The following is a 26,192-nucleotide window of genomic DNA, read 5'->3' on the forward strand; positions in this document are numbered from 1 at the left end:
TTTCCTTCTAGGTGGCGCCGTTTGGCATGTTCACCATTTAGCTCCGCCTTGCGGATCATCTGCACACGGCCGAAAACATGAACAGTTTACGAGCTAAACACCAGTGGTGTTTAGATGTTTGGTATCTAAAAAAACAATGAGAATATGACATTTATCATCTGTCATAATAAGAGATAAACCCCGTGACCTTTTACACTAGACTCTACTAAGCAGTGTTCGGCTGCTGGTGCTTAGTGAAGCTAAAACCACAAATAAAAGCAGGAGCCAAAGGAGCTGGAGAACATCAGCTGACAGACAAAAAGCACCAGCACACTAATGATAGAAAGGCTGTTTTGTACAGAGCCCAGAGCATCAGAAAGCTAAAAAGCTTGGCCTGAAACCACGTCAATCACAGAACGCCATCCTCGCTCTCCACAACACCAGTGGGGGGGATATATAAATATATAAATATATATATATACTTTAGTTGCTAGGTTATGTGGCCAAAACAGTTCTGGCAACAATGAAGCCTATTCCAGGTAATGACAGAGTTTTGCTGTTTTATGGTAACACCCTCGACATAAATTGCAGTGTGACAGGTACAGTAAGTCTGAGACAGCACATTTAGTTTTCAGCACTGAGCTCTTTTTCCCATTTTACAGGTACAGTTTGTGCACAAGAGCTGGACGTTTGGAGGAGCTGGCCACCAAACACACACACACACACACACACACACACACACACATACACAGTCTAACTGTGCAGCTTTTAACAGAAAATAACCTGCAACCTATTTGCTCAAAATGAGAGAATAAGTCAATTTTATTAATGAGAACTGAGATAACCTGATAAATCATTTTCCACCCTCTGTCTTCTTATCTCTTTCCTATCCACTGTATTGTTGTTTTTGAATATTTGTATGTGTTTGTATATATGTATGCATGTACTGTATGTATTGTCCATTTGTATATTTTTTGAAAAGCGCTATATAAAACTGATGCATTATTATTATTTTTATTATTATTATAAGTATATAAAGAGAATGTAATATTCAACACAGCAGCTACATAGGAAATACATTGTTGTACCTTTTTTTTTTTTTTTTTTTACTAGTATTATTTTTGTATGTATTGTTTTTTTTGTTTTTGTTTTTTCAAACAATTCAATTAAGTTGGTTCTTTTTTCAGTGTAACAGGCCTCTGATAGGCCGATATCAGCCGATAATATCAGTCAAGCGATATATCTGTGGGGCTCTAGTTTGATCCTTCTTCGTAATATTTTGAGAAAAAACTTTACAAGATTAAAGTGGCAAATCTACAAGAAAAAAATGCACAGATTTATGAGATTTAAAGTGGTGAATCTGGGAGAAAAAACTTTTTTCCCACTATTTTCTTGTAAATCTGCAACTTTTTTTGCGCAGATTTGCCACTTTAATCTAGTAAATTTGCCACTTTTTATTCGAAATATGACCTGAAGTTACCAAATATAGTTCTTTGCCTGATAGTTCTTCGTGGACGTGAGCTTTGACTCACCGGGTGATGAGGACGGCGTTATCGTGGTGAGCCATCCCGTTCTCTGGGATGCTGTTTCCATCGCTGTGATGGGACAGGATGGACTTCTGCCACTTACAGAAACTGTCCAGAGACTTGTCGGCGTGGTGGTTAATCTCCAGGTTCGGCTGCAAAAAGACACACATGCAGCACAACATGCAACATGATACAGAATTAAAAAACAAAACCACATGAGTCACAGTCACAGAGTCACAGTTTGTTTCAGTACGTTAGAGTTTCACAATGCATCATGTTTGGTCGTGTTGTGCAGGATTTCATCGAGCCCTGCTGGATCGTACCGTGTCTAGATCCGTAACGTTTGGTTGAAAACTGATTAGGCAATCAACAAAACATAATCTGCAACTATTTTGATAATTAATGATTAATAATTAAAGTCAAAATTGCAGAAAATGCTGTTTTCAGCCTCTTAAATATTGAGATTTCCTGCTTTTTTCTGGTTTTATATCATATTAAACTGAAATTAACTTGGATTTTGAAAAACTGAGATAAACAGTGACCAAATAATTCATTGATTAATCAAAAAAATTGTGTCTTTTTTGGGTCATTTTGTGTCTTTTTTGGTCATTTTGTGGTCAATTTGTGTCTTTTTTTGGTCTTTTTGTGTCTTCTTTTAGTCATTTTGTGTCTTTTTTTGGTCATTTTGTGTCTTTTTTTGTCTTTTTTTGGTCATTTTGTGTCTTTTTTGGTCAATTTGTGTCTTTTTTTTGGTCATCTTGTGTCTTTTCTGGTCATTTTGTGTCTTTTTTTGGTCAATTTGTGTCTTTTTTGGGTCATTTTGTGTCTTTTCTGGTCATTTTGTGTCTTTTTTTGGTCATTTTGTGTCTTTTTTTTGGTCATTTTGTGTCTTTTCTGGTCATTTTGTGTCTTTTTTGATCATTTTGTGGTCAATTTGTGTCTTTTTTGGTCATTTTGTTTCCTTTTTTTGGCCATTTTGTGTCTTTTTTGGTCATTTTGTGTCTTTTTTTCAAAAAAATATCTGGATGAAGGAAAGGACTGCGATTGGAGAGGTTAGAGAGGACTTAAAGTTTTTATTTGATTTGAAGAGAAGCTGCAGTTGTAGTAGAATAAATAAATAAATAAAACCTTTTCCAGCAGTTTGATGAGTGACAGGAGAAGCAGAAGAAGTACTTTCATGATTATAAAAAGCAGGAGACATGGAGAGAAGACTAGCAGGAGAAGAAGAAGAAGAAGTTGTAGCGGAGTCTGCAAAATGCATCTACGTTCTTCACTGACTGTAACGGGTTCAACTATAGGAAACGGTTGCATCGCCAGCCGATGATGCAGCGCCGATTTCAACTGATTAATTACTGAACAACTCAACAGCCCATCAGTGACTCACTTTCCCCATAAAATGTTGTTTGTTTTGCAACTGTATTTTTCAGATCGACTAATACTTCTTCCTCTCCAGCTGGATCCAACCGACCCGCCGCTCCACTTTACATGAAATCTTGTTTTTTGGACCCGATGCTGCCGTTAGAAAAAAAACAGATGCTGCAGAAGGCACTCTGTTTCTCCCATCACACATACAGACACATGTAGAGTGCATGTAAGATCCTCGATGGAGGCTCCCTGAGGGACGCCATCTTTCATCTGAGAGGTGGCCATATGGCCGAGGGTCTCTCTTTTCTTTCCCTTCAAGCACATAAAATACTGCAGCTCACTCACGCCAAGCGGATCAGTTATACTCTCGCTACAGGTGAAGCTACAGACGCTAGGAAACAGACTCACGGACGCTAGTAATATATGGAATAAAATGGAATTTACACTACTGGTAAAAAAAGTTTTAGAACACACCAACTTTTCCAGAATTTAATTGAAAATTATGCAGTTTAATGTCTCCTTTTTTTGGTCATTTTGTGTCTTTTTTTTGGTCAATTTGTGTCTTTTTTTGGTCAATTTGTGTCTTTTTTTGGTGATTTTGTGTCTTTTCTGGTCAATTTGTGTCTTTTTTTTGGTCATTTTGTGTCTTTTTTGGTCATTTTGTGTCTTTTTTTTTGTCATTTTGTGTCTTTTTTTGGTCATTTTGTGTCTTGTTTTGTCATTTTGTGTCTTTTTTGGTCATTTTGTATCTTTTTTTGGTCATTTTGTGTATTTTTTTGGTCATTTTGTGTCTTTTTTTGTCTTTTTTGGTCATTTTGTGTCTTTTTTTTGTCATTTTGTGTCTTTTTTGGTAATTTTGTGTCTTTTTTGGTCATTTTGTGTATTTTTTTGGTCATTTTGTGTCTTTTTTGGTCATTTTGTGTCTTTTTTTGGTCATTTTGGTCATTTTTGGCCAAGGGTCTCTCTTCTCTCTGCCTTCAGGCACATAAAATACTGCAGCTCACTCACGCCAAGCGGATCAGTTATACTCTCGCTGCAGGTGAAGCTACAGACGCTAGAAAACAGACTCACGGATGGTAGAAATATATGGAATAAAAGGGAATTTACACTACTGGTAAAAAAAGTTTTAGAACACACCAACTTTTCCAGAATTTAATTGAAAATTATGCCGTTTAATGTCTCAGTGTACTCTGAAATTAATGCACATTTGCAACATTTAAAATTCTTTATTGAGCATGATAGTGTTTTGAAATTTAAAAAAAAGGATTAAAAATCACATTTTATGTTGGACTAAAGGACTAAAAAAAAGACACAAAATGACAAAAAAAGACACAAAATGATCAAAAAAAGACACCAAAAGACACAAAATGACTTAAAAAAGACACAAAATGACCAAAAAAAGACAGAATGACAAAAAAAGACACAAAATGACAAAAAAAGACAGAAAATGACCAAAAAAAGACACAAAATGACAAAAAAAGACACAAAATGACCAAAAAAGACACAAAATGACTAAAAAAAGACAGAAAATGACCTAAAAAAGACACAAAATGACTAAAAAAGACACAAAATGACCAAAAAAGACACAAAATGACCAAAAAAACACACAAAATGACAAAAAAAAGACACAAAATGACCAAAAAAAGACACAAAATGACAAAAAAACACACAAAATGACCAAAAAAAGACACAAAATGACTTACAAAGACATGAAAATAATTCAAAAATGGACAAAATAGCCCAAGACTCCATAGAGTTAAGTTGTTAACCCATTTTTTCAGTTCCCTGAAAAAGGCCTTTCCTGTCCTCTCCCCTCTGCTCTGTGTAAACAGATTTTCAGTGAAAATTTGTCACTTGACCATTTGGCTTCACAGTGTCGCTGAGGAGCAGAATTTAATGTTTCTAACAGGATCTAGTTATTCCAAACGCTTTATTTTTGGCAACGATTTAAATGAAATATCTATATTTTAAGTTTTGAAAACTTTCGTAACTTATGATCCATTCAAGGAATGTTGGAAAGTTCAAATTTGAAAGAAATAATGCCTGTTTTTACCGTTTCTTTCTATGATAAGTGGTGTATTTTTGACAATCTTTTAAAGAAAACATTTGTTTTAATCCTGCTGGCAGGATGCTGGTTTTCAGAGGATTACAGGGGGAAAAACCTGTGAAACAGACAATAAATCAGAGTGGAAAACAGAGTTTTTCTTACCTGATCTTCAGTAAGAACAATCAGTCGGGTCACAATAATGTTCACAACATTTCCTAGACTGGCATCACGGTAAAGTTTGGCAACCTGACCTCCAGAAAAGAAGAAAAGACACAAAGTCAGACAAATTGTGTCACAACATGTGATCTAATCAGACATCAGGCACACAAGTGTTCATGTGTTAATGTGTTTTTGGTCACTTAATGTCTTTTTTTGGTCATTTTGTGTCTTTTTTTGTTCTTTTTGTGGGGTTTTTTTGGTCATTTTGTGTCTTTTCTTAGTCATTTTGTGTCTTTTTTGGTCAATTTGTCTTTTTTTGTCATTTTGTGTCTTTTTTTGGTCATTTTGTGTCTTTTTTTGTCATTTTGTGGGGGTGTTTTGGTCATTTTGTGTCTTTTCTTAGACATTTTGTGTCTTTTTTGGTCAATTTGTGTCTTTTTTTGGTAATTTTGTGTCTTTTTTTAGTCATTTTGTGTCTTTTTTTAGTCATTGTGTGTCTTTTTTGGTCAATTTGTGTCTTTTTTAGTCATTTTGTGTCTTTTTTTGATCATTTTGTGTCTTTTTTTGATCATTTTGTGGTCAATTTGCGTCTTTTTTGGTCATTTTGTTCCCTTTTTTGGTCATTTTGTTTCCTTTTTTGGTCATTTTCTGTCTTTTCTGGTCATTTTGTGTCTTTTTTGGTCATTTTGTTTCCTTTTTTGGTCATTTTGTTTCCTTTTATGGTCATTTTGTGTCTTTTTCGGTTATTTTGTGTCTTTTTTGGATCATTTTGTGGTCAATTTGCGTCTTTTTTGGTCATTTTGTTTCCTTTTTTGGTCATTTTTCTGTCTTTTCTGGTCGTTTTGTGTCTTTTTTGGATCATTTTCTGTCTTTTTTTGATCATTTTGTGGTCAATTTGCGTCTTTTTTGGTCATTTTGTTTCCTTTTTTGGTCATTTTTCTGTCTTTTCTGGTCGTTTTGTGTCTTTTTTGGATCATTTTCTGTCTTTTTTTGATCATTTTCTGGTCAATTTGTGTCTTTTTTTGGTCATTTTGTTTCCTTTTTTGGTCATTTTCTGTCTTTTCTGGTCATTTTCTGTCTTTTTTGGTCATTTTGTTTCTTTTTTGGGTGATCTGAACTGTGCGTGTGAGATTGTGTTCAGTGAGTGGGGGTCGCGGACAACATGCATGTTAAATTGGGGGTCACGACTCAAAAAGGTTGAGAACTACTGCTTTACTCAAGTCAAAATAGTAACAACAAACTGTAAAAACACTCCACGATAAGTAAAAGTCCTGCATCAAAATCAAAACCTTACAAAAAGTAGGATCAAACTTACAATATTCATCACAGACAAGATGTAGTGCTCGATGTCTTTGCGTCCATGGTAACCGACCATCATTTTATCAGCGACCACGAGCGTCTCCACAAAGCGCTCGGTGCTGACGGAGCGTCTCTGGCGGTGGGTGCTGTTCGACGGCTCGCTGTCGTTTCGGGGCGACGGCGGCGAGTGGACCGGAGGCGGCGTGCTGGACTGGCAAGGTGCACTGCTTTTAGTGAGGTCTGCAGACAAAGACAGGGGGACAGTGTTACGGCTGCCTGCCGTTTCTTTATTTATTGTATTGTTTCCCTGCATCATTCTGCATTTATTCCACAGTTCATGGCGGCTGTGAGACAGTGAACAGTCTGCCTTTGCTGTTTGCTGCAATTTGTCTAAATTAAGAGTATTGTATTAGTGAGTGTGTGTTGCAGTATTGTTCGACTGTCTGAGGAGTTTCAGACATTGTGTTATCTTAGGACACTTTGTTAATTTTGTAGTTTACAACTTTGTTTGTTAATGAACACCAAGACTTTGGACACCCTTTGTTTAAAATCCTAGTTTGATTTGTTTCTTAGTTTTGTGTAAGCTTATGGTTGCTGACCTCTTTTTGTTCTACAGTGTTTTTTGTAAGCCAAGAGTTGGTAATTTTTAGTTGCATATTGTCAGCTCCATACAGCCTCTTTTTGTTAGCTTTTGTTGTGAAAGCATCCTCTTACTGGTTAATAAAACCCTGATTTAACCAGAACCTCCCAGTGTTACGTTCCACCTTCATTTCTATACCTTTTCACATGTTACTGCTCTCAAAATCGAGCCGGGTCGTAACAACAGAAACACGTTGGAGTGAATTATGAACGTTAGGCTGGACTAAAAACATACGATACAAGTATTAAAAGTACTTATTAAGAAGAATGGCTCCACTCAGATTGGATTATATATTCCCAAATATTCTAGGACTATTATTACTGATGCATTTATGTAAACATTGTTTCAATTTTCTCAAGGTAGGGCTCATTTTAACGACTTAATATACTGTTATGGAGGTTTAACTTAAACAAAAAAATGTTTAATCGCTTTAAATGTATCATATTTTTTATGTCAAATCCTGAAAGGTAACTAAAGCTGCCAGCTATATTGTTATATCTATATTCATATTTATATTCCATATTGTTACTTATTTTGTTAATCGTTTTGCTTATATTATCCCTTATTGTGGTTGTTTTTGTAACTTGGAGCGATCTGGAAGCAGAATTTCCTTCGGGATTAATAAAGTTCTTATCTTATCTTAATCTAAGATAGATCTAATGATGTAAAATAAAGATCTAAAGATCTTATTTTACAATGTTAGCCTCAAAATGTAGTGAAATAACCAACGGCTAGATGCACATAGGGAACAAGGTTATAATAGTTTTGGATTTTTCATTAGTTTTAGTTTTAATTTCGTTGTGAATTTTTGTTTTCAAATTCAGTTAGTTTTAGTTAGTTTTTAGAGTGAGTTTTCTAGTTTTAGTTTCGTTTTTATTTTTTGAAAATGCTTAGTTTTAGTTTAGTTTTTATTAGTTTTAGTGTTAGTTTTAGTTTTTTTGTAATGGGCTATGTGTTGGGTGCCAGATTCAAAGAGGTCATAATAAATTTTGCCTTTATTTCCTTTGGTTTATCATCTCAGCCCCAATAAGGTTATTAACTCTTACAGTTCTGGGTGTTTTGAATTTTGGTTCTAGTGTAAACATCCCAGTCTCAGTAAACATACACTACTGGTCAAAAGTTTTAGAACACCCCAATTTTTCCAGTTTTTTATTGAAATTCAAGCAGTTCAAGTCAAATGAACAGCTTGAAAGGGTCCAAAGGTAAGTGGTGAACTGCCAGAGGTAAATAAAAAAAGGTAAGCTTAACCAAAACTGGAAAATAATGTACATTTCAGAATTATACAAGTAGGCCTTTTTCAGGGAACAAGAAATGGGTTAACAACTTAACTCTATGGAGTCTTGGGCTATTTTGTCCATTTTTGAATTCTTTTCGTGTCTTTGTAAGTCATTTTGTGTCTTTTTTTGGTAATTTTGTGTCTTTTTTTAGTCATTTTGTGTCATTTTTTGTAATTTTGTGTCTTTTGGTGTCTTTTTTTGTCATTTTGTGTCTTTTTTTTGTCATTTTGTGTCTTTTTTTGGTCATTTTGTGTCTTTTTTTAGTCATTTTGGTGTCTTTTTTTGTAATTTTGTGTCTTTTGGTGTCTTTTTTGTAATTTTGTGTCTTTTTTTGGTCATTTTGTGTCTTTTTTTAGTCCTTTAGTCCAACATAAAATGTGATTTTGAGTCTTTTTTTTTTCTTTCAAAACACTATCATGCTCAATCAAGAATTTTAAATGTTGCAAATGTGCATTAATTTCAGAGTACACTGAGACATTAAACTGCATAATTTTCAATTAAATTCTGGAAAAGTTGGTGTGTTCTAAAACTTTTGACCAGTAGTGTATTTACCATGTGTTGTATGTTCAAATAGAAAAACTGAATTATGAATGAAAAAAATTGACAAAGACGAAAACTAAGGACATTTTCACTATAATTTTAATTAGTTTTAGTTAGTTTTGTAACCACAAAATACAGTTTCAGTTAGTTATCGTTTTTTAAAAAACTCTAGTTTTTATTTTCATTTCAGTTAACGAAAATGTTTTTTCCAATTCTAGCTTTCGTTACTTCGTTAGTTTTCGTTAACTATAATAACCTTGATAGGGAATCTGCCCCTTTGAACTTTGAGCAGCTAAAGCCTTTTGCTTTATGACCCAGATGCTCTGGGAAAAAGCTATAAGATGCTACATGTTGGGGCATGCTGGCTTCCTGGCGATGACAGCCTTTGCTGTTTCTTATAAGACCTTGGCCCAAATACCTAAATATCCACCTGGTTCTTTTTTCCAATATCTCAGCAGACATAAAGAGTTCGCTCAGAGCTGTCTGAATCTTAGAATCTGAACATGATTGTTGCTTCTATAAATAGGATTTGTGCTTCTATAAAAGCCAGAGCCAAGAGCTGCGTGTGCAACTGAAAAAGGACCTTTTTATTTTTATGAAATGAACATGTAGAATAAAGTGATTTTCAAGGGAATATCACATTTAGAGGCTGGGTTTTTTTGGGTTATTTTTTCTCACAGAAGCATTCATAACACATGATCGATCAACTCTGATGACAATTCCTGTATTTACAGTTTCTTTATTTGATAAACTGTGTATTTTTGGGGATTTTTTTAAAAGAAGAATACTTGTCAAACCTGTGGGAGGCAAAGACTGTCTATAAACATGGACAACATGTGTTTTCTTCATCATTTTGTGTCTTTTTTTGGTCATTTTGTATCTTTTTTGGTCATTTTGTGTCTTTTTTGGTCAATTTGTGTCTTTTTTTGGTCATTTTCTGTCTTTTCTGGTCATTTTCTGTCTTTTTTGGTCAATTTGTGTCTTTTTTTGGTCATTTTTGGTCAAAGACTAAGTCTATAAACATGGACAACATGTATTTTCTTCCTCAAACTGTACGAAAATGAAGCCAAATCCATAGCATCAATGACCTTTCTGAATCTTAGAATCTGAACATGATTGTTGCTTCTATAAATAGCATTTGTGCTTCTATAAAAGTCCGAGCCAAGAGCTGCGTGTGCAACTGAAAAAGGGCCTTTTTATGTTTTATGAAAGCTGCAGCGAGGCTTTTTCTTACAGGTTGAAAGGTGTCCAGGCCAGGAGCAACTATAGCACACAAGAGGCCCGGTCATGTCTAGCAGAACCTGGGCCTAGGACCAAACCAGCAGTTCCTCTAACCTGCTATGTATAGTTATTCCTTTACGTCAGTTCCACCCACACACAGTCCAACCCAGATGGAGGTTCACCAACCTGAAATGCCACAGCTGAACTCCTGGCTATGCTCTTGTGGTGAGGGAATGGCAGACATTTTATAAATAACATGTTGCTGTGCTTCTTCCAGGTTCCATTCACTGGAGGTGGTGGAGGATATGTTCTTTAATGGCTCTATCAAATACTGTTCTTCTTCTGTGGTTATTACACCATGCTTGTTGGAGGAGGAGAAAAAGAAAAAAGGTTACAAACACAAGAAAACATTGTTTCTAGATGTTACTTCAGGTAATAATTTGAGAAAAAAGTTGCAAATTTACTGGATTATAAGTGGTAAATCTACAAGAAAAAAAGACGCAGATTGAAGAGATTTAAAGTGGCAAATCTGCGAGAAAAAATTCGCAGATTTACGAGAAAAAAGCAAACATTGTTTCTAGATGTTACTTCAGGTAATATTTTGAGAAAAAAGTTGCAAATTTACTAGATTAAAGTGGCAGATCTACAAGAAAAAAAGACGCAGATTTAAGAGATTTAAAGTGGCAAATCTGCGAGAAAAAAGTCGCAGATTTACGAGAAAAAAAGCAAACATTGTTTCTAGATGTTACTTCAGGTAATATTTCGAGAAAAAAGTTGCAAATTATTAGATTAAAGCGGCAAATCTACAAGAAAAAAAGACGCAGATTTAAGAGATTTAAAGTGGCAAATCTGTGCGAAAAAAGTTGCAAATTTACTAGATTAAAGCGACAAATCTACACGAAAAAAAGACGCAGATTTAAGAGATTTAAAGTGGCAAATCTGCAAGAAAAAAGTCGCAGATTTACGAGAAAAAAAGCAAACATTGTTTCTAGATGTTACTTCAGGTAATATTTCGAGAAAAAAGTTGCTAATTTACTAGATTAAAGTGGCAAATATGTGCGAAAAAAGTCGCAGATTTATGATAAAAAAGTGGGAAAAAAGCAACTTTTTTTCTCCCAGATTCACCACTTTAACCCTTAATAGGGCACTCATTGAAATACTTGCAAATTCCAAATTTCAACCCTAGAGAATATTGGAGGATATTACATACAGCCAGAATGAAAAAAGCGGGAAAAAAGCAACTTTTTTCTCCCAGATTCACCATTTTAAATCTCATAAATCTGCGCATTTTTTTCTCGTAGATTTGCCACTTTAATCTCTTAAATTTTTTTCTCAAAATATTATTTTTGTATGTTTTTTTTACACATTCTGGCTGTATGTAATATCCTCCAATATTCTCTAGGGTTGAAATTTTGAATTTGCAAGTATTTCAACGAGTGTCCTATTAAGGGTTAAAGTGGTGAATCTGGGAGAAAAAAGTTGCTTTTTTCCCACTTTTTTCTCGTAAATCTGCGACTTTTTTTCTTGTAGATTTGCCACTTTAATCTAGTAAATTTGCAACTGTTTCTAGATGCATCAACAAGAAAAGAGCAGGAAAAAGCAACTTGCATGTTTTGTATTTTTGACTAATTTCTAATAAAGGTGCAATCCTTCTATTTTTCACAGGGCAGTTTAGTTTTCCAGGGTTTTGTGACCTGTTTCTTCATTGTGATGAATAAAACATTTTAAAAAATCTATAAGCCCTGCAGTTTTATTTAATCTGCACAATCATGACTAGAACAAGGGAGAATTCAAAAAGTTCTATTGTAAAGAATAACACAGTTATAAGGACGTAAATCATTAAAACAAAAAATAACAAGTTGAATTTCTCTGATAAATTATTTTTTAAAAATTGGAATAAAATTGAATTTATATATAAAACAGTTTTCCAAGTGCCCACAAGTGGTATGAATATTAGAAAAATGAACTGGGTCTCCACCTTTTATACATATTGCACTATTTACAGTTTTACATCCTGTCCTGTCCTCTCCTCTCAGCTCTGTGTAAACAGATTTTCACGTGATTTTCGTCTCAGCAGAATCAATCATGGCTTCACAAAAATCTAATGTTTATAACAGCATCTAGTAATTCCAAACACTTCATTTTTGTTTTAAATGAGACATGTAGAATAAAGTGATTTTTTTAAGGGAATATCACATTTTGAGGCTGGTTTTTTTGGGTTATTTTTTCTCACAGAAGCATTCATAACACATGATCCGTTCAACTCTGATGACAATTCTTGTATTTATAGTTTCTTTCTATGATAAACTGTATTTTTTTTTTAAAAAGAAGATTACTTGTCAAACCTGTGGGTGGCTGTAAGACTGTCTATAAACATGGACAACATGTGTTTTCTTCCTCAAACTGAACGAAAATGAAGCCAAATCCATAGCATCAATTACCTTTTACAACAAATTATCTCAGTTACAGTTCAGGTGACTGAGTTTGACACCCCTGTTAATGTGTTCATGTGTTAATGTGTTTTAGTATTTTTGGTCATTTAATGTCTTTTTTTGGTCATTTTGTGTGTTTTTTAAGTCATTTTGTCTTTTTTGGTCATTTTGTGTCTTTTTTGGATCATTTTGTGGTCAATTTGTCTTTTTTTGTCATTTTGTGTCTTTTTTTAGTCATTCTGTATCTTTTTTGGTCATTGTGTGTTGTTTTTGTCAATTTGAGACCTTTTTTGCTCAATTTTATGTAATTTTTTGGTCATTTTGTGTATTTTTTTGATCATTTTGTTTCATTTTGTGGTCAATTTGATTCTTTTTTGGGTAATTTTTATGTCTTTTCTGTAGCAATAAAATATTTTTAAAAATATATAAATGCACAGACAGAGAGATTTTTCAGTTGTTGTCTGCTTCATTATTTGTTCAAAATTCGTCGTATCAACTGAGTTTGTATGATCTGAACTGTGAGATTCTGTTCAGTGATCGGGGGTCACAACTTTTTTCACGAAATATTACCTGAAGTTACCAAATATAGTTCTTTGCCTGATAAAGGGTTAAACAAAAATCAAGAGTTTAAAAGGATAACCCTTTAAATAACTAACGTAACCCCTCATTTAGCCTCCGGTTAACTTTAGGAACTCCTAACAATCAATTACATCATGACCAACATGAAAAACATTTCTCTGCCCTTCAACACCCCCTGTGGAGCATGAACACAGAGAAGTCCTTTCAAAATGAGTCTGCAGAAAAACACTAACTTAGCTCTGTGGAAAAACCCACAATGAAAACAATTAACCACACATCACACCAGCACACAGAAACATTCGATTTGTTTTTTTTTTTTTAATAGTGTGTGATGTCAAGATCTCAAACTGTCCAGACAGCTGATTACATTAAAGCGCAGACACAGTTTTGTCCATTTTTGGTGCTGTTAGAAAAAAGGGCAAACACTAATTCAATTTATGATACTCCGTGTAGGTCTTGCCAACACATTTGGCTACATGTTTTCTCCACATGATTACATTTGCCAATAAGAAGCTGGGCCTATTTTTCCTTCTTTAGAGTTATTCTGAAGCAAGGAGGGATAACAGCTATTAAAACGTCTTCCAATTTCTTGATTAGTAAAGAGGAGCTGCACAGTCACACAGTCTGTGTATAAAAGCCTGGGGACTAAAAGCTTAGACAGGATAATTAGATGCCTTGTTAGTGCCGCTCAGATTTGTTTTTGAATCGAGCACACGGAGTAATATCTATGATTTAAACACGTTATTTTACAGATAACAAAAAGGATCAGCTGAAGAAATGCGATCTTATCCACTGAGGTGTTTAAAATTTGAAGGATAAATCGTGATATTTAACGCAACAAATGGAAAGAAAAGCCACGATTCTTATCAGTAACAGGGATGATGTTTTTCTCTCTGCATGAGCATCACCTCGCTCCGAGCTGCCTGCAGACTCATGCCAAGTGGAAGGAAGCCAAGATTCTGTTAAGCAAACTACAATTGGTCTAATCCTTTGGCGCTGCAACTGAAAGATTGGCTGACATTAGAGCAGCACAAGCTAGGTATATATTAGTTATCTGACATTAGTATCAGGGGTTTGTTTAAGGTCAGCACTGTGACACTTGGAGGAATAATGAAGAAATAAAACAACTAATCTGTACTAACCAGGCCCTTACAGTTGCTGAGTGCCACTCTTTTTTTGGGTTGAAATTTGGAATTCGCAAGTATTTCAATGAGGGTCCTATTAAGGGTTAAAGTGGTGAATCTGGGAGAAAAAAGTTGCTTTTTTCCCACTTTTTTCTCATAAATCTGCGACTTTTTTCGTGTAGATTTGCCACTTTAAATCTCTTAAATCTGCGACTTTTTTCGTGTAGATTTGCCACTTTAAATCTCTTAAATCTGCGACATTTTTCGTGCAGATTTGCCACTTTAAATCTCTTAACTCTGCGACTTTTTTCATGTAGATTTGTCACTTTAAATCTCTTAAATCTGCGACTTTTTTCGTGTAGATTTGCCACTTTAAATCTCTTAAATCTGCGACTTTTTTCGTGTAGATTTGCCACTTTAAATCTCTTAAATCTGAGACTTTTTTCATGTAGATTTGCCACTTTAAATCTCTTAAATCTGCAACTTTTTATTTGTGTAAATTTGCCACTTTAAATCTCTTAAATCTGCGACTTTTTTCGTGTAGATTTGCCACTTTAAATCTCTTAAATCTGCAACATTTTTCGTGTAGATTTGCCACTTAAAATCTCTTAAATCTGCGACTTTTTTCGTGTAGATTTGCCACTTTAAATCTCTTAAATCTGCGACTTTTTTCGTGTAGATTTGCCACTTTAAATCTCTTAAATCTGCGACTTTTTTCGTGTAGATTTGCCACTTTAAATCTCTTAAATCTGCGACTTTTTTCGTGTAGATTTGCCACTTTAAATCTCTTAAATCTGCGACTTTTTTCGTGTAGGTTTGCCACTTTAAATCTCTTAAATCTGAGACATTTTTCGTGTAGATTTGCCACTTTAAATCTCTTAACTCTGCTACTTTTTTCGTGTAGATTTGCCACTTTAAATCTCTTAAATCTGCGACTTTTTTCGTGTAGATTTCCCACTTTAAACCTCTTAAATCTGCGACTTTTTTCGTGTAGATTTGCCACTTTAAATCTCTTAAATCTACGACTTTTTTCGTGTAGATTTGCCACTTTAAATCTCCTAAATCTGCGACTTTTTTTGTGTAGATTTGCCACTTTAAATCTCTTAAATCTGCAACTTTTTTGTTGTTGTAGATTTGTCACTTTAATCTAGTAAATTTGCAACTTTTTTCACGAAATATTATTATTGAAGTTACCAAATATAGTTCTTTGCCTGATAAAGGGTTAAACAAAAATCCTCAAGAGTTTAAAAGGATAACCCTTTAAATAACAAGCACAAGCTAGGTATATATTAGTTATCTGACATTAGTATCAGGGGTTTGTTTACACTGTAAAAAAAATCTGTTTAATTTACGGTAAAATACCGGCAGCTGTGGTTGCCAGAACTTCACCGTAAAAATTACAGTGAGTGGATTTTCTATACTAAATTTAAATATAATATCAGCAAAAACTGTAATTTAGACTGAGTATTCCTGTTATTTTTAGGGTAATTGTGTCATTCATTCACACATCATGGTATTTCTCCATAAATTTTGCATGAAAATGTTATATTTTTACAGCAAAACTGTGTGTTTCTTCCACTTTATGGCAGAAAAAAGTAAAAGTTTTGTGCTATTCTTTGATTTGATTTTGATTAATTAAAAGTGTCTAATATGGTGATATGCAATTTTTTATTTTACGCCCTATTTCTAATGTATTTGACAGTGTTTTACTGTTATTTCTACAAAGATTTTTAACAGTGTAAGGTCAGCACTGTGACACTTGGAGTAGGGGTGTGCCATATCGTATCGTTCACGATAATATCGATATATTTTTTTTTATGGTTAAAAAAAATGCATATCATGATATTGGCAACGTTCCTACTTCTTGATGTAGTGGTTAAAGTTGTTTTAATCACAAAAAGCTACTTTCTCCCTGTAGCTTTCAAAATAAGAGCACAGTGTGTTAAGAGAATCCACCACAGAATTTACAAGAAGACTGTCAAAATAAGATGCCTTAAATAAAACATACAAGAACCTTTATTCTCCTTTACAAAATGTCATTAAAATATGCCCCCGGAACCCCTAAATGGTTATTTTAATTATTTGCTCATACTCAAGAGTCAAGAGTAAAATTTTTTGTATTTGGCAACTGTTGAGATTGGCACTTCAAACTACATTTTAGATTTTAAATTATTTATACAGACTAAAAAGAAAATTGGGATTTTTCCCACTAAGTCACCTTAAACACCCAGCTCATAACACTGCAAATTCATTCAGTGACTTAAAAGATGCTTATTTAACCCTTTATCAGGCGAAGAACTATATTTGGTAACTTCAGGTAATATTTTGAGAAAAAAGTTGCAAATTTACTAGATTAAAGTGGCAAATCTACAAGAAAAAAAGTAGCAGATTTACGAGAAAAAAGTGGGGAAAAAAGCTACTTTTTTCTGCCAGATTCACCACTTTGAATCTCAGAAATCTACACATTTTTTTCTCGTAGATTTGCCACTTTAATCTCGTAAACTTTTTTCTCAAAATATCATTAAACTGATAAAAAGAAAATTATGTTTTCTATATCTTTTAAAGTATTTCCTAATATCGTCAAGAATATCGTTATCGCAAAAATAGCCTAAAATATTGTGATATTCTTTTAGGGGCCATATCGCCCACCCCTAACTTGGAGTAATAATGAAAAAAAAAAACAACTCCTCTGTACTCACCAGGCCCTTGCAGTTGCTGAGTGCCACTCTGGTCGTGCTGTGCTGATTTTGCAAGAATCCAACATAGTGACAGTTATCTACCATGTTATGACGCCACTCCAGCCCGTCTCTGCCCCAATACTCCACTGTGAAATGTTTGGACACCAGGTGGGGGTTCAGCGTCAGGTTTAAGTGAAAGTGCTTTCCGTAGGCGGACAATCTGTAGAACAGCCGGGGTTCTGGGGGGTCCGGGTCCAAGGCGGGCAGCTGTCCCATCATGGCGTCCACCGCCCCGCGTCTCCGCCGGCCGGGCCGGTGGTGCTTCACAGTGTAGCTGAGGAACTCCCCGCTCTCATCCACACGCACTGGGACAGTCAACTGGTAGTGCTGCAGGTAGGACAGGAACTCCTCTTTGACAGGAGAAAGACAAGAAAAGACAATTAACAAACAATAGAAGCATTAAAGAGATAGTAGTCTAGACGAATTTTCAGAATAAAGGCCTCCTATATATAAGAAGTGAGGAGCATTTATGGGTACAAGTCAGGAACCGGCCTACTTTACATATCTCAAGGGTGCTGAGTCCAAAAAAAATGGTTCCCAAGCGAAATTTTGAGTTTTTCACCTTCTAATTTGTATCAAATGGCCACCAAATTGCCCATCTTGCTCAGTCATTGGACCATTTCCCCTTAGTTTTATTGTAAGTAGGCAATCAAGATGAGGAAATTAAGTTTCTGGATCTATAGTCTAGGATCAGAGCAAGGATATAGTGGAGGCTCAGTGTCTTTTTTATGTGTATATATATGCAAAATACCAACTGGAACATTTAAAAGTGATATTGATTAAATATTTATGTCGGCCTTAAAAAAAACACACAAATAATGCTTAATTTCACCTTAAAAGTTGGTATTTTGCATATATACAGTACAGGCCAAAAGTTTGGACACACCTTCTCATTCAATGTTTTTCCTTTATTTTCGTGACTATTGACATTGTAGATTCATCAAAACTATTAATGAACACATGTGGAATTATGTACTTAACAAAAAAGTGTGAAATCACTGAAAACATGTCTTATATTCTAGTAAGCAAAGGGTGGTTACTTTGAGGAATCTAAAATACAAGACATGTTTTCAGTTATTTTACACTTTTTTTGTTAAGTACATAATTTTTTTAAGTGGAGTTGCATGAGCAGGTGGCGGTCTGCATGCCCCCAGTTTGCCCCCGAGCAGGCGGAGTACTGACACAGCAACCTGGTCTCACAGGAATCCGTGAAATAGCCACGGATTTGCTTAACTCAAAATCCGTGAAATAGCCACGGAATCGCTCAAATTTCCGTGAAACTGACACGGATTTGGCTACAATGCAAGTTAATGACAGTCATATCCCGTGGCTATTCCAACATACAAAGTGATTATGTATATTCATTGAGTGAATATTTAGAAAATAAAACATATATTTCTCGCTAGAAATGTGATCAAAATCCATTTTTATGCAGAAACTAAGTCAAAATATCGATTTTTTTCACTAAAAATGAGAGAACTGTCCGCCATGTTTGTTGTTCTGACCGCCGGGACCTTGAAAGTCACGTGACTTGGAACAAACCAATAGGAACAAATATCCATGGAATAGCCACGGGATATGACTGTACTTAACTTGCATTGTAGCCAAATCCGTGTCAGTTTCACGGAAATTTGAGTGATTCCGTGGCTATTCCACGGATTCCTGTGAGACCAGGTTCCACACAGAGGGGAAGCAGTGTGCTGCAGCAAAACTTATTGAATTCAGTTTAAAGTGTACACTACATTTAGAATATTAGGGACTTTATTATGGCCAACCATCAACAATCTCTCTCTTGTGATAGACAGCTTAAAGTCCCTATTTTCAATGATTTGCAGCCCTTTTCAAGCTGTTATCTTTGCTCTCATTAAAGCCACCAGAGTCCCTTGATGAAAATACAAATTTTAGCCTGCAGAACACAGGAGCTGCTGGTCTACTGCTGCCTTGATTGGTCATGTTTTTATGTGATCTTGGTAAATCCCAACTAGCTTTAAAACACCAAAATCACACAATAACTCAAACAAACTAAACAATCAAACACACACAAGACCAACTACTCCTGTGTTCTGCGCGGTAAAATGACAAAAATGTTTTTGTCAATGGAGTCTAGTGGCTCATAGTTCCCCCACATGAACCTAAACAGGGCTGTCTGAAGGTAAAGCATGAAAAAATGCATTAAAAAAATAGTATAAATATAGTGTACACTTAAACTACACTGCAAAAAAAGAAAAGTTGGGTGAACTCAAAATTTCAAGGCAACAAACTTCGATAAAATTTTAAGTTGGACAATTAAACTAAATATTTTAAGTTTTGTTTTTGAGTTTGCTCAACTCTGAATTTCTCTGGCACGATTGTAACGCCGCTATGAAATGTCAGCTAATGTTGTGACCACAATTTTGAGTTAGCATTGATACGCTAATGGCTAACTCTTGTAGCTGTAACAAGCAGCGCTGCTAGCATCAGTTAGCCGCTAGCTTCAGTTAGCCGCTAGCTTTCGCTAATGACCGAATTTCCCAACAAAGAAATAAGAGTTATCAGAACTATTGTCCCTTGTTGTGAACCCCAACTTAAAGATATCAGTAACAACAACTCACCAACTTGTTTTTGAGCAGACAACTGGCTTCCTTTGTTGTGCTAACTTACATTATTGCCCTAAATGTCAATCATTTATATTTCCAAGTTTTACCAAATTAAATCACTGTTTTAGGCCAAAAAATACAAGTTGGCTTTTTTGCAGTGTAAGAATGTTTTTTTAGGTAGGTCTTTTATTTAGGTGGCTAAAATACCTTTATGTGTTTCCCCCGACCTCAGCATTAGCTTCCATGTTGGCACTCCTGCCTGCTTTTCCAAACTGGGGGCGTGCTGTATGATATATTTATAATATTTTCACCGCTTTACTTTGGCTTCAGACAGCCCTGTTTAAGGTAATGTGGGGGGAACTTTGCTAAAGTTCTTGTGCTTGTCACATCCACTAGACTCCATTGACAAAAACAGTAATTTTACCTCACAGAGCAAAGGAACCACTGTACCACTGCCTCATCAGTTCGTTTATTTGCGTCATTTTGTGACTTTTTCACCAATATCACACCAACAAAATAAACAAACCAACCAATCGAGGAAGCAATAAGGTAGCAATTCTGGTGTTCTGCTTGGTAAAATCACAGTTTTTGTCAAAGAGAACAGCTTCAGTTTCCCCTGAAAAGTCCCTTATATTTATTATATTCTAAAATATAGTGGACACTTAAGCAGATATCCTAACCCCAGAGAGATATAAGAGATATTTAAATGAGAAAAAAGATTAGAGAAAACTACAAAAAGCCTAATCTAATGAATGAATAATATAGTCAACACATAAGGCATTTTACTGCAGAATAAGTACTTTTACTTTTGATACTTTTTGATAATGATGCTTCTGTACTTAATGCATGACATTTTTACATGTCTGCATTTAAACTTTTCCTTAAAACTAAAGAATTTTCTTCCACCAGTTAACAAATTATACTTAAAGTATGAAAAGTACTCAGCATTCTGAATACATAGTTATATTATTGTAGAAAATACTTTGTTCAGTTGGGATTCACCAATATCACACCAACAAAATAAACCAACCAACCAATCAAGGAAGCAATACAGTAGAAATTCTGGTGTTCTGCTTGGTAAAATCACTGTTTTTGTCAATGGAATCTAGTGGCTTTGATGAGAGTAAAGAGAACAGCTTCAGTTATATTTATTATATTCTAAAATATAGTGGACACATAAGCAGATACACTGCAAAAAAGCCAACTTGTATTTTTTTGGCCTAAAACAGTGATTTAAGTTGGTAAAACTTGGAAATATAAATTATTGACATTTAGGGCAATAATGTAAGTTAGCACAACAAAGGAAGCCAGTTGTCTGCTCAAAAACAAGTTGGTGAGTTGTTGTTACTTATATCTTTAAGTTGGGGTTCACAACAAGGGACAATAGTTCTGATAACTCTTATTTCTTTGTTGGGAAATGCGGGAAAGCGGTGAAATTCGGTCATTAGCAAAAGCTAGCGGCTAACTGATGCTAGCGGCTAACTGATGCTAGCGACCAGTGGTGAAAAAAGTATTCAGATCCTTTACTTCAGTAAAAGTACTAATACCACCCTGGTAAATGACTCCACTACAAGTAAAAGTTCTGCATCCAAATCTTACTGAAGTAAAAGTAGAAAAGTATCAGCATCAAAATCTACTTAAAGTATGAAAAGTAAAAGTACTCGGGTTATGCAGAATGGACCCACTATGATTGTTTTATATATTCTAAATATATTATTACATTATTTGTATTGGTGTTTTAATGTATGCAGTGTTTTAATTTTGTAAAGATTGGGCTCATTTAATTATTTAATATACTGTTAAAAGATTTAATTAAAAAAACGTCTAATCACTTTACATTGATCATATATATTATGTTAAATCTCCACCTGAAAAGTAACTAAAGCTGGCAGCTAAATCCTAGAGTAAAAAGTACAATATTTGCCTCAAAATGTAGTGGAGTAGAAGTAAAAAGTTACATAAAATGGAAATACTCAAGTAAAGTACAAATACCTCAAAATTGTACTTAAGTACAGTACTTGAGTAAATGTACTTAGTTACATCCCACCACTGCTAGCGGCTAACTGATGCTAGCGGCGCTGCTTGTTACAGCTACAAGAGTAGCCATTAGCGTATCAATGCTAACTCAAAATTGTGGTCGCAACATTAGCTGACATTTCATAGCGGCGTTACAATCGTGCCAATTCAGCACATTGCAGAAGTTAGCAGAAGTAAGGATTAAAAGTTATTACAATGTAAAATTATAAGTTAGTACAACTTACAGTTGAGTTGACAAAAATCTGAATTCAGAGTTGAGCAAACTCAAAAACAAAACTTAAAATATTTAGTTTAATTGTCCAACTTAAAATTTGATCGAAGTTTGTTGCCTTGAAATTTTGAGTTCACCCAACTTTTCTTTTTTTGCAGTGTGTCGATTTTTAGCTCATGCAACCCCACCTCAAAACCTCCAGTCTCCCTTTAAGATCTTGGTGTCCACCTGTCTGTTTCGTACCTTGAGAGTTGTGTGAAAGTCTGTTGATGCTTTGAAATTCAGAAGCAGCCATCACCACCAGGCTCAGTGTCCAAGTCAGCGTCTTCCACAAAATTTCCATAATTCAGGGAAAGGTGTGACATGGGGTGGAGGGCAGAGGGAGCTACTAACGGGTTAAAACACCATACCACACCATAACAAGTCCATAGTTTGTCTCCTTCACTCAAATGTTCTCGTCGTGCTCGAAGGCTCATCCAGGTCTCAGATTCCTCCTGAAGGCGAGCGCTTCCACATCTCACTGGCCTCTGGATTCATGTCAGCAGCTCGTAGAAAACACCATAATCCATCAGACACAGTCACTCTCAGGTGTAACTCCAAACAGGAAGCTCTATATTGGAAACTTGCCTTGACCGATCCATCTGCATTCCTGTGAAGGAAATCAATCAGAGGGTGAAATAGCCTGTTATCTCTTGGAGTTCACTGAATCAGATTGCCTTCTGTCATCAAGGTAAAGAAAAGACTAATTGACCGACAGAAAAAATGAATCTGCAGCTTTACATCATCATTTTATAAAGAAACATTAGATTACCAGCTTTACAAATCAGAGGATATCCTTTTAAATTGAAGATACTTGGATTTCAGGCAATTATTGGACCAAAAAAAAGTCTATTTGAAGCTGCCACCTCTGGCTCTGATTAGCATTTTACACTATTTAATGACATTTTATAAGCTTGAAAAATCTGCAGATGATTATGTCGACACAGTGTCACAAAATAGTGACAGTGGGAGGAGCTCAATATTTAGAAAACCTGCATTTGTCTCTCACCTATAAAAACATAAAAGTGTCATAAAAGAGGACTTTTCCTCCAGTAAAGTAGGTGGTGGCATGTGCAACCTCTAAAGCAATGCTTGCAATCTGCCATAAAACAGAAAGAAGAAGAAGAAGAAGAAGAAGAAGAAGAAGAAGAAGCAACTATCCACAGTTGATGCTGGAAGTACTATGACATTTCCACCATAAATTAATGCAGAAAAGGCACAAATTGGTGCATAAAAATCAGCAGAATGCAAGAAACATGTGTCATGTTGAAGAAAGTGATGCCTTCAAATTGCTTATATTGGATCCAAAAGTAAAAAGATCTTCAATTAAAATGATGTAAACCAACAACAGGCAGCGAGTCCTCACATTTTTGCAGCTTGGAGCAAAAAAAAGGGGGATTTCTGCTTGTAAAATGACTGACAAACCAATTAACTCTCTATATTGCAGCTTTAATTTAAAAACATAACCATCAGCTGACGGTGGCGAATGAATGAAAAATCAAGCATGAAGTGAAACATCTAATAATTAGAGTTTATAGTTTGTTTACATTGGTTTCATGGCAACACTTGAACAACCTATCAAAGCCACTGCACTCGTTAATTCAATATTAATCTAAGTGGAGTGACAGCTTAATGACCAATAGCCTTAAAACAAGTCTATACACTGTCACTGGAGCGTAATAACCGTGTTATAATGGATGCATACATCTTAAAAAAGGGAAAGAAAACAGCGCCAAGGCTGCTGACTCGTCGACATGATATCATTTGTGCAGATTGAGGTTTTACTCACTGACGCGCTTCACGGCAGCATGTGCAAACTCGACTACTATAAACAGACGTCAGCGGCTCCAGGTGAGACAGAGGCTGCTGTCCAATCAAAGTCACCGGACTCCAAACACGGATGACAAGCCTTTTTACAGATTTCTCTGTGTGTGTGTGTGTGTGTGTGTGTGTGTGTGTGTCTTCAGGGCTCCAGACAGACAGCGCTACTTACTTGGCCACTCTGACCCAGACAGTTGGCAGCCGGCCCGCGTGCATTACACCGGTACCTCAAATACAAGCCTGAAGGAGCGTCTGCAAATCAAAATAAACCACCTGACATCGCTTTTGAAGCTTTTTTTTAAAGTTTTGCTGCAAAAAAAATAACTTAAAAGCCGTCAAGAAGCTGCAGATGTGAGCTTGTAACGCCGCTACATGGAGATCCCGTGCGTAAATGTTTCCAAAAGTGCACATTTTCCACGTAAATGCAACTCTGTGAGGACCTCGCGGTGCCAAAACAGAAAAAAAAAATGCACACACAAGAGTGTAAAATGCTGAGGTTTAAAAATGCTCCGATCAAACTAGCGGAAAGACAGCGTCAGACAGTGTGAACAGATAGTTACCATGCTCATCTTCATGGTCAGCTCCGGTCCAAGTGTGCAGGCAGAGCTCAGGACAAAAGGCTTCTGCAGCTCTGAAGTTCCGCACACAAACCTCTGCTGCTGCTCTCCTCTTTTCATCTCCTTTTGGGCTCTGCCATCCTTTTAAAACTGCAGTCTCTCCCCTTCAGACCGTATCTCAGACTGTCACACACACTCACACACACACTCACAGAGAAAAGAGCAGTTATTGAGCTTTTCTCTCTAAGTCTTCCTGGCTCTATCTGTGATCTGTTGTCGTCTTTATGTCTTTATAATCTAGACTTCTTCTTGGTGGCTCAGAGTGGCTTAAAAAGTGAGTTGAGGTTGCAAGAAGGTGTCCTAGCTGCGTCCTCAGAGAGACCGCCACAGCGCAGCGCACTGCCTTTAAGTTAAAACAAAAAAAAAAAAAAGAAAAGAAAGAAAGAAAAAAGGAGAAGAAGAAGTGCATGCAAACACCAGCAGAAGTTGGCCTGGAGCTGCTCCTCCTCACTACATTGCAGAGACCGGGTATGTCCCAGTCCCGGACAGCAGCTTCAAATTGGCAGCTTTTTTCAGGGGGGGTGACGTCAGTGCAGATGTGCCTCTCTTCCATCAGCTGTGCGCATGTCTATCAGAGCTGCCCTGAAATAACACGAGCTCACGTAAAACCAAAGCTCTGTGGATAATATATCCGCTTTAAAAAATAATAATAATAATAATAAAAAAAATGTTTTAGTTATTTAGCTTGTTTGTTAACATTAAAACAAAGCTATGTACATGAAAATATTGAAATGTTTTATTTATTTTATTTATTTTATTTTAATTAAAATATTATTATTGGTTTGCTCTTTTTTATCCATAATTTTTATTCAGTGCTGCCCTGAAATAACACGAGCTCACATAAAACTAAAGCTCTGTGGATAATATATCCGCTTTAAAAAATAATAAATAAATTTAAAAAAAATTTTTTTTTAGTTATTTAGCTTGTTTGTTACCATTAAAACAAAGTTATGGACATAAGAATATTGAAATGTTTTATTTATTTCATTATTTTTTTAATAATTATTTTTATTTTATTGCCATTAAAATATTATTTTTGGTTTGCTCTTTTTTTGAATAATAGATTCCACTTTAAAAAAAATAAAAAAATATTTTTTTTTAGTTATTTAGCTTGTTTGTTAACATTAAAACAAAGTTATGTACATGAAAATATTGAAATGTTTTATTTATTTTTATTTATTTTTTTATTAATTTCTTATTTTATTGTCATTAAAATATCATTTTTGGTTTGCTCTTTTTTATCCATAATTTTTATTCAGTGCTGCCCTGAAATAACACGAACTCACATAAAACCAAAGCTCTGTGAATAATATATCCGCTTTAAAAAATAATAAAAAAAATAAAAAAATTTTTTTTTAGTTATTTAGCTTGTTTGTTAACATTAAAACAAAGTTATGTACATGAAAATATTGAAATGTTTTATTTATTTCATTTTATTTTTATTAATTATTTTATTTTATGGTCATTAAAATATTATTATTGGTTTGCTCTTTTTTTATCCGTAATTTTTATTTATTTAGCACTAAAAATAACACGAACTCACATAAAACCAAAGCTCTGTGAATAATATATCCGCTTTAAAAAATATAATAATAATATAATAAAATAATAAATAAAATAATAAAAAAAAATTTTTGGGGTTATTTAGCTTGTTTGTTAACATTAAAACAAAGTTATGTACATGAAAATATTGAAATGTTTTATTTATTTCATTTTATTTTCATTTTTTTATTTTTATTATTTTATTGTTATTAAAATATTATTATTGGTTTGCTTTTTTTTTATCCGTAATTTTTATTTATTTAGCACTAAAAATAACACGAACTCACATAAAACCAAAGCTCTGTGAATAATATATCCGCTTTAAAAAAAAAAAAAAATAAATAAATAAATAAAATTTTAGTTATTTAGCTTGTTTGTTAACATCAAAACAAAGTTATGGACATGAAAATATTGAAATATTTT

At 34.7% G+C, this 26,192-nt stretch overlaps 1 protein-coding gene across 1 annotated transcript in view; it reads right to left on the minus strand.

Annotated features, from left to right (window-relative positions):
* Positions 1-24,846, minus strand: part of adamts6 (ADAM metallopeptidase with thrombospondin type 1 motif, 6) — a 128,377-nt gene extending 103,531 nt beyond the window's left edge. Inside the window, exons 1-7 of the mRNA XM_059358050.1 lie at positions 24,171-24,846; positions 21,994-22,399; positions 16,888-17,276; positions 10,240-10,414; positions 6,392-6,615; positions 5,080-5,163; positions 1,512-1,657 (exon numbers count right to left, since the gene is read on the minus strand). Coding sequence (XP_059214033.1) covers positions 1,512-1,657; positions 5,080-5,163; positions 6,392-6,615; positions 10,240-10,414; positions 16,888-17,276; positions 21,994-22,093 — 1,118 coding nt within the window. The 5' untranslated portion in view covers positions 22,094-22,399; positions 24,171-24,846. The remainder of the gene's footprint in view (positions 1-1,511; positions 1,658-5,079; positions 5,164-6,391; positions 6,616-10,239; positions 10,415-16,887; positions 17,277-21,993; positions 22,400-24,170) is intronic.
* Positions 24,847-26,192: the final 1,346 nt, after the last annotated feature.

The sequence above is a fragment of the Centropristis striata genome, chromosome 19 (genome assembly GCF_030273125.1).
Source record: "Centropristis striata isolate RG_2023a ecotype Rhode Island chromosome 19, C.striata_1.0, whole genome shotgun sequence".
Taxonomy (NCBI): domain Eukaryota; kingdom Metazoa; phylum Chordata; class Actinopteri; order Perciformes; family Serranidae; genus Centropristis; species Centropristis striata.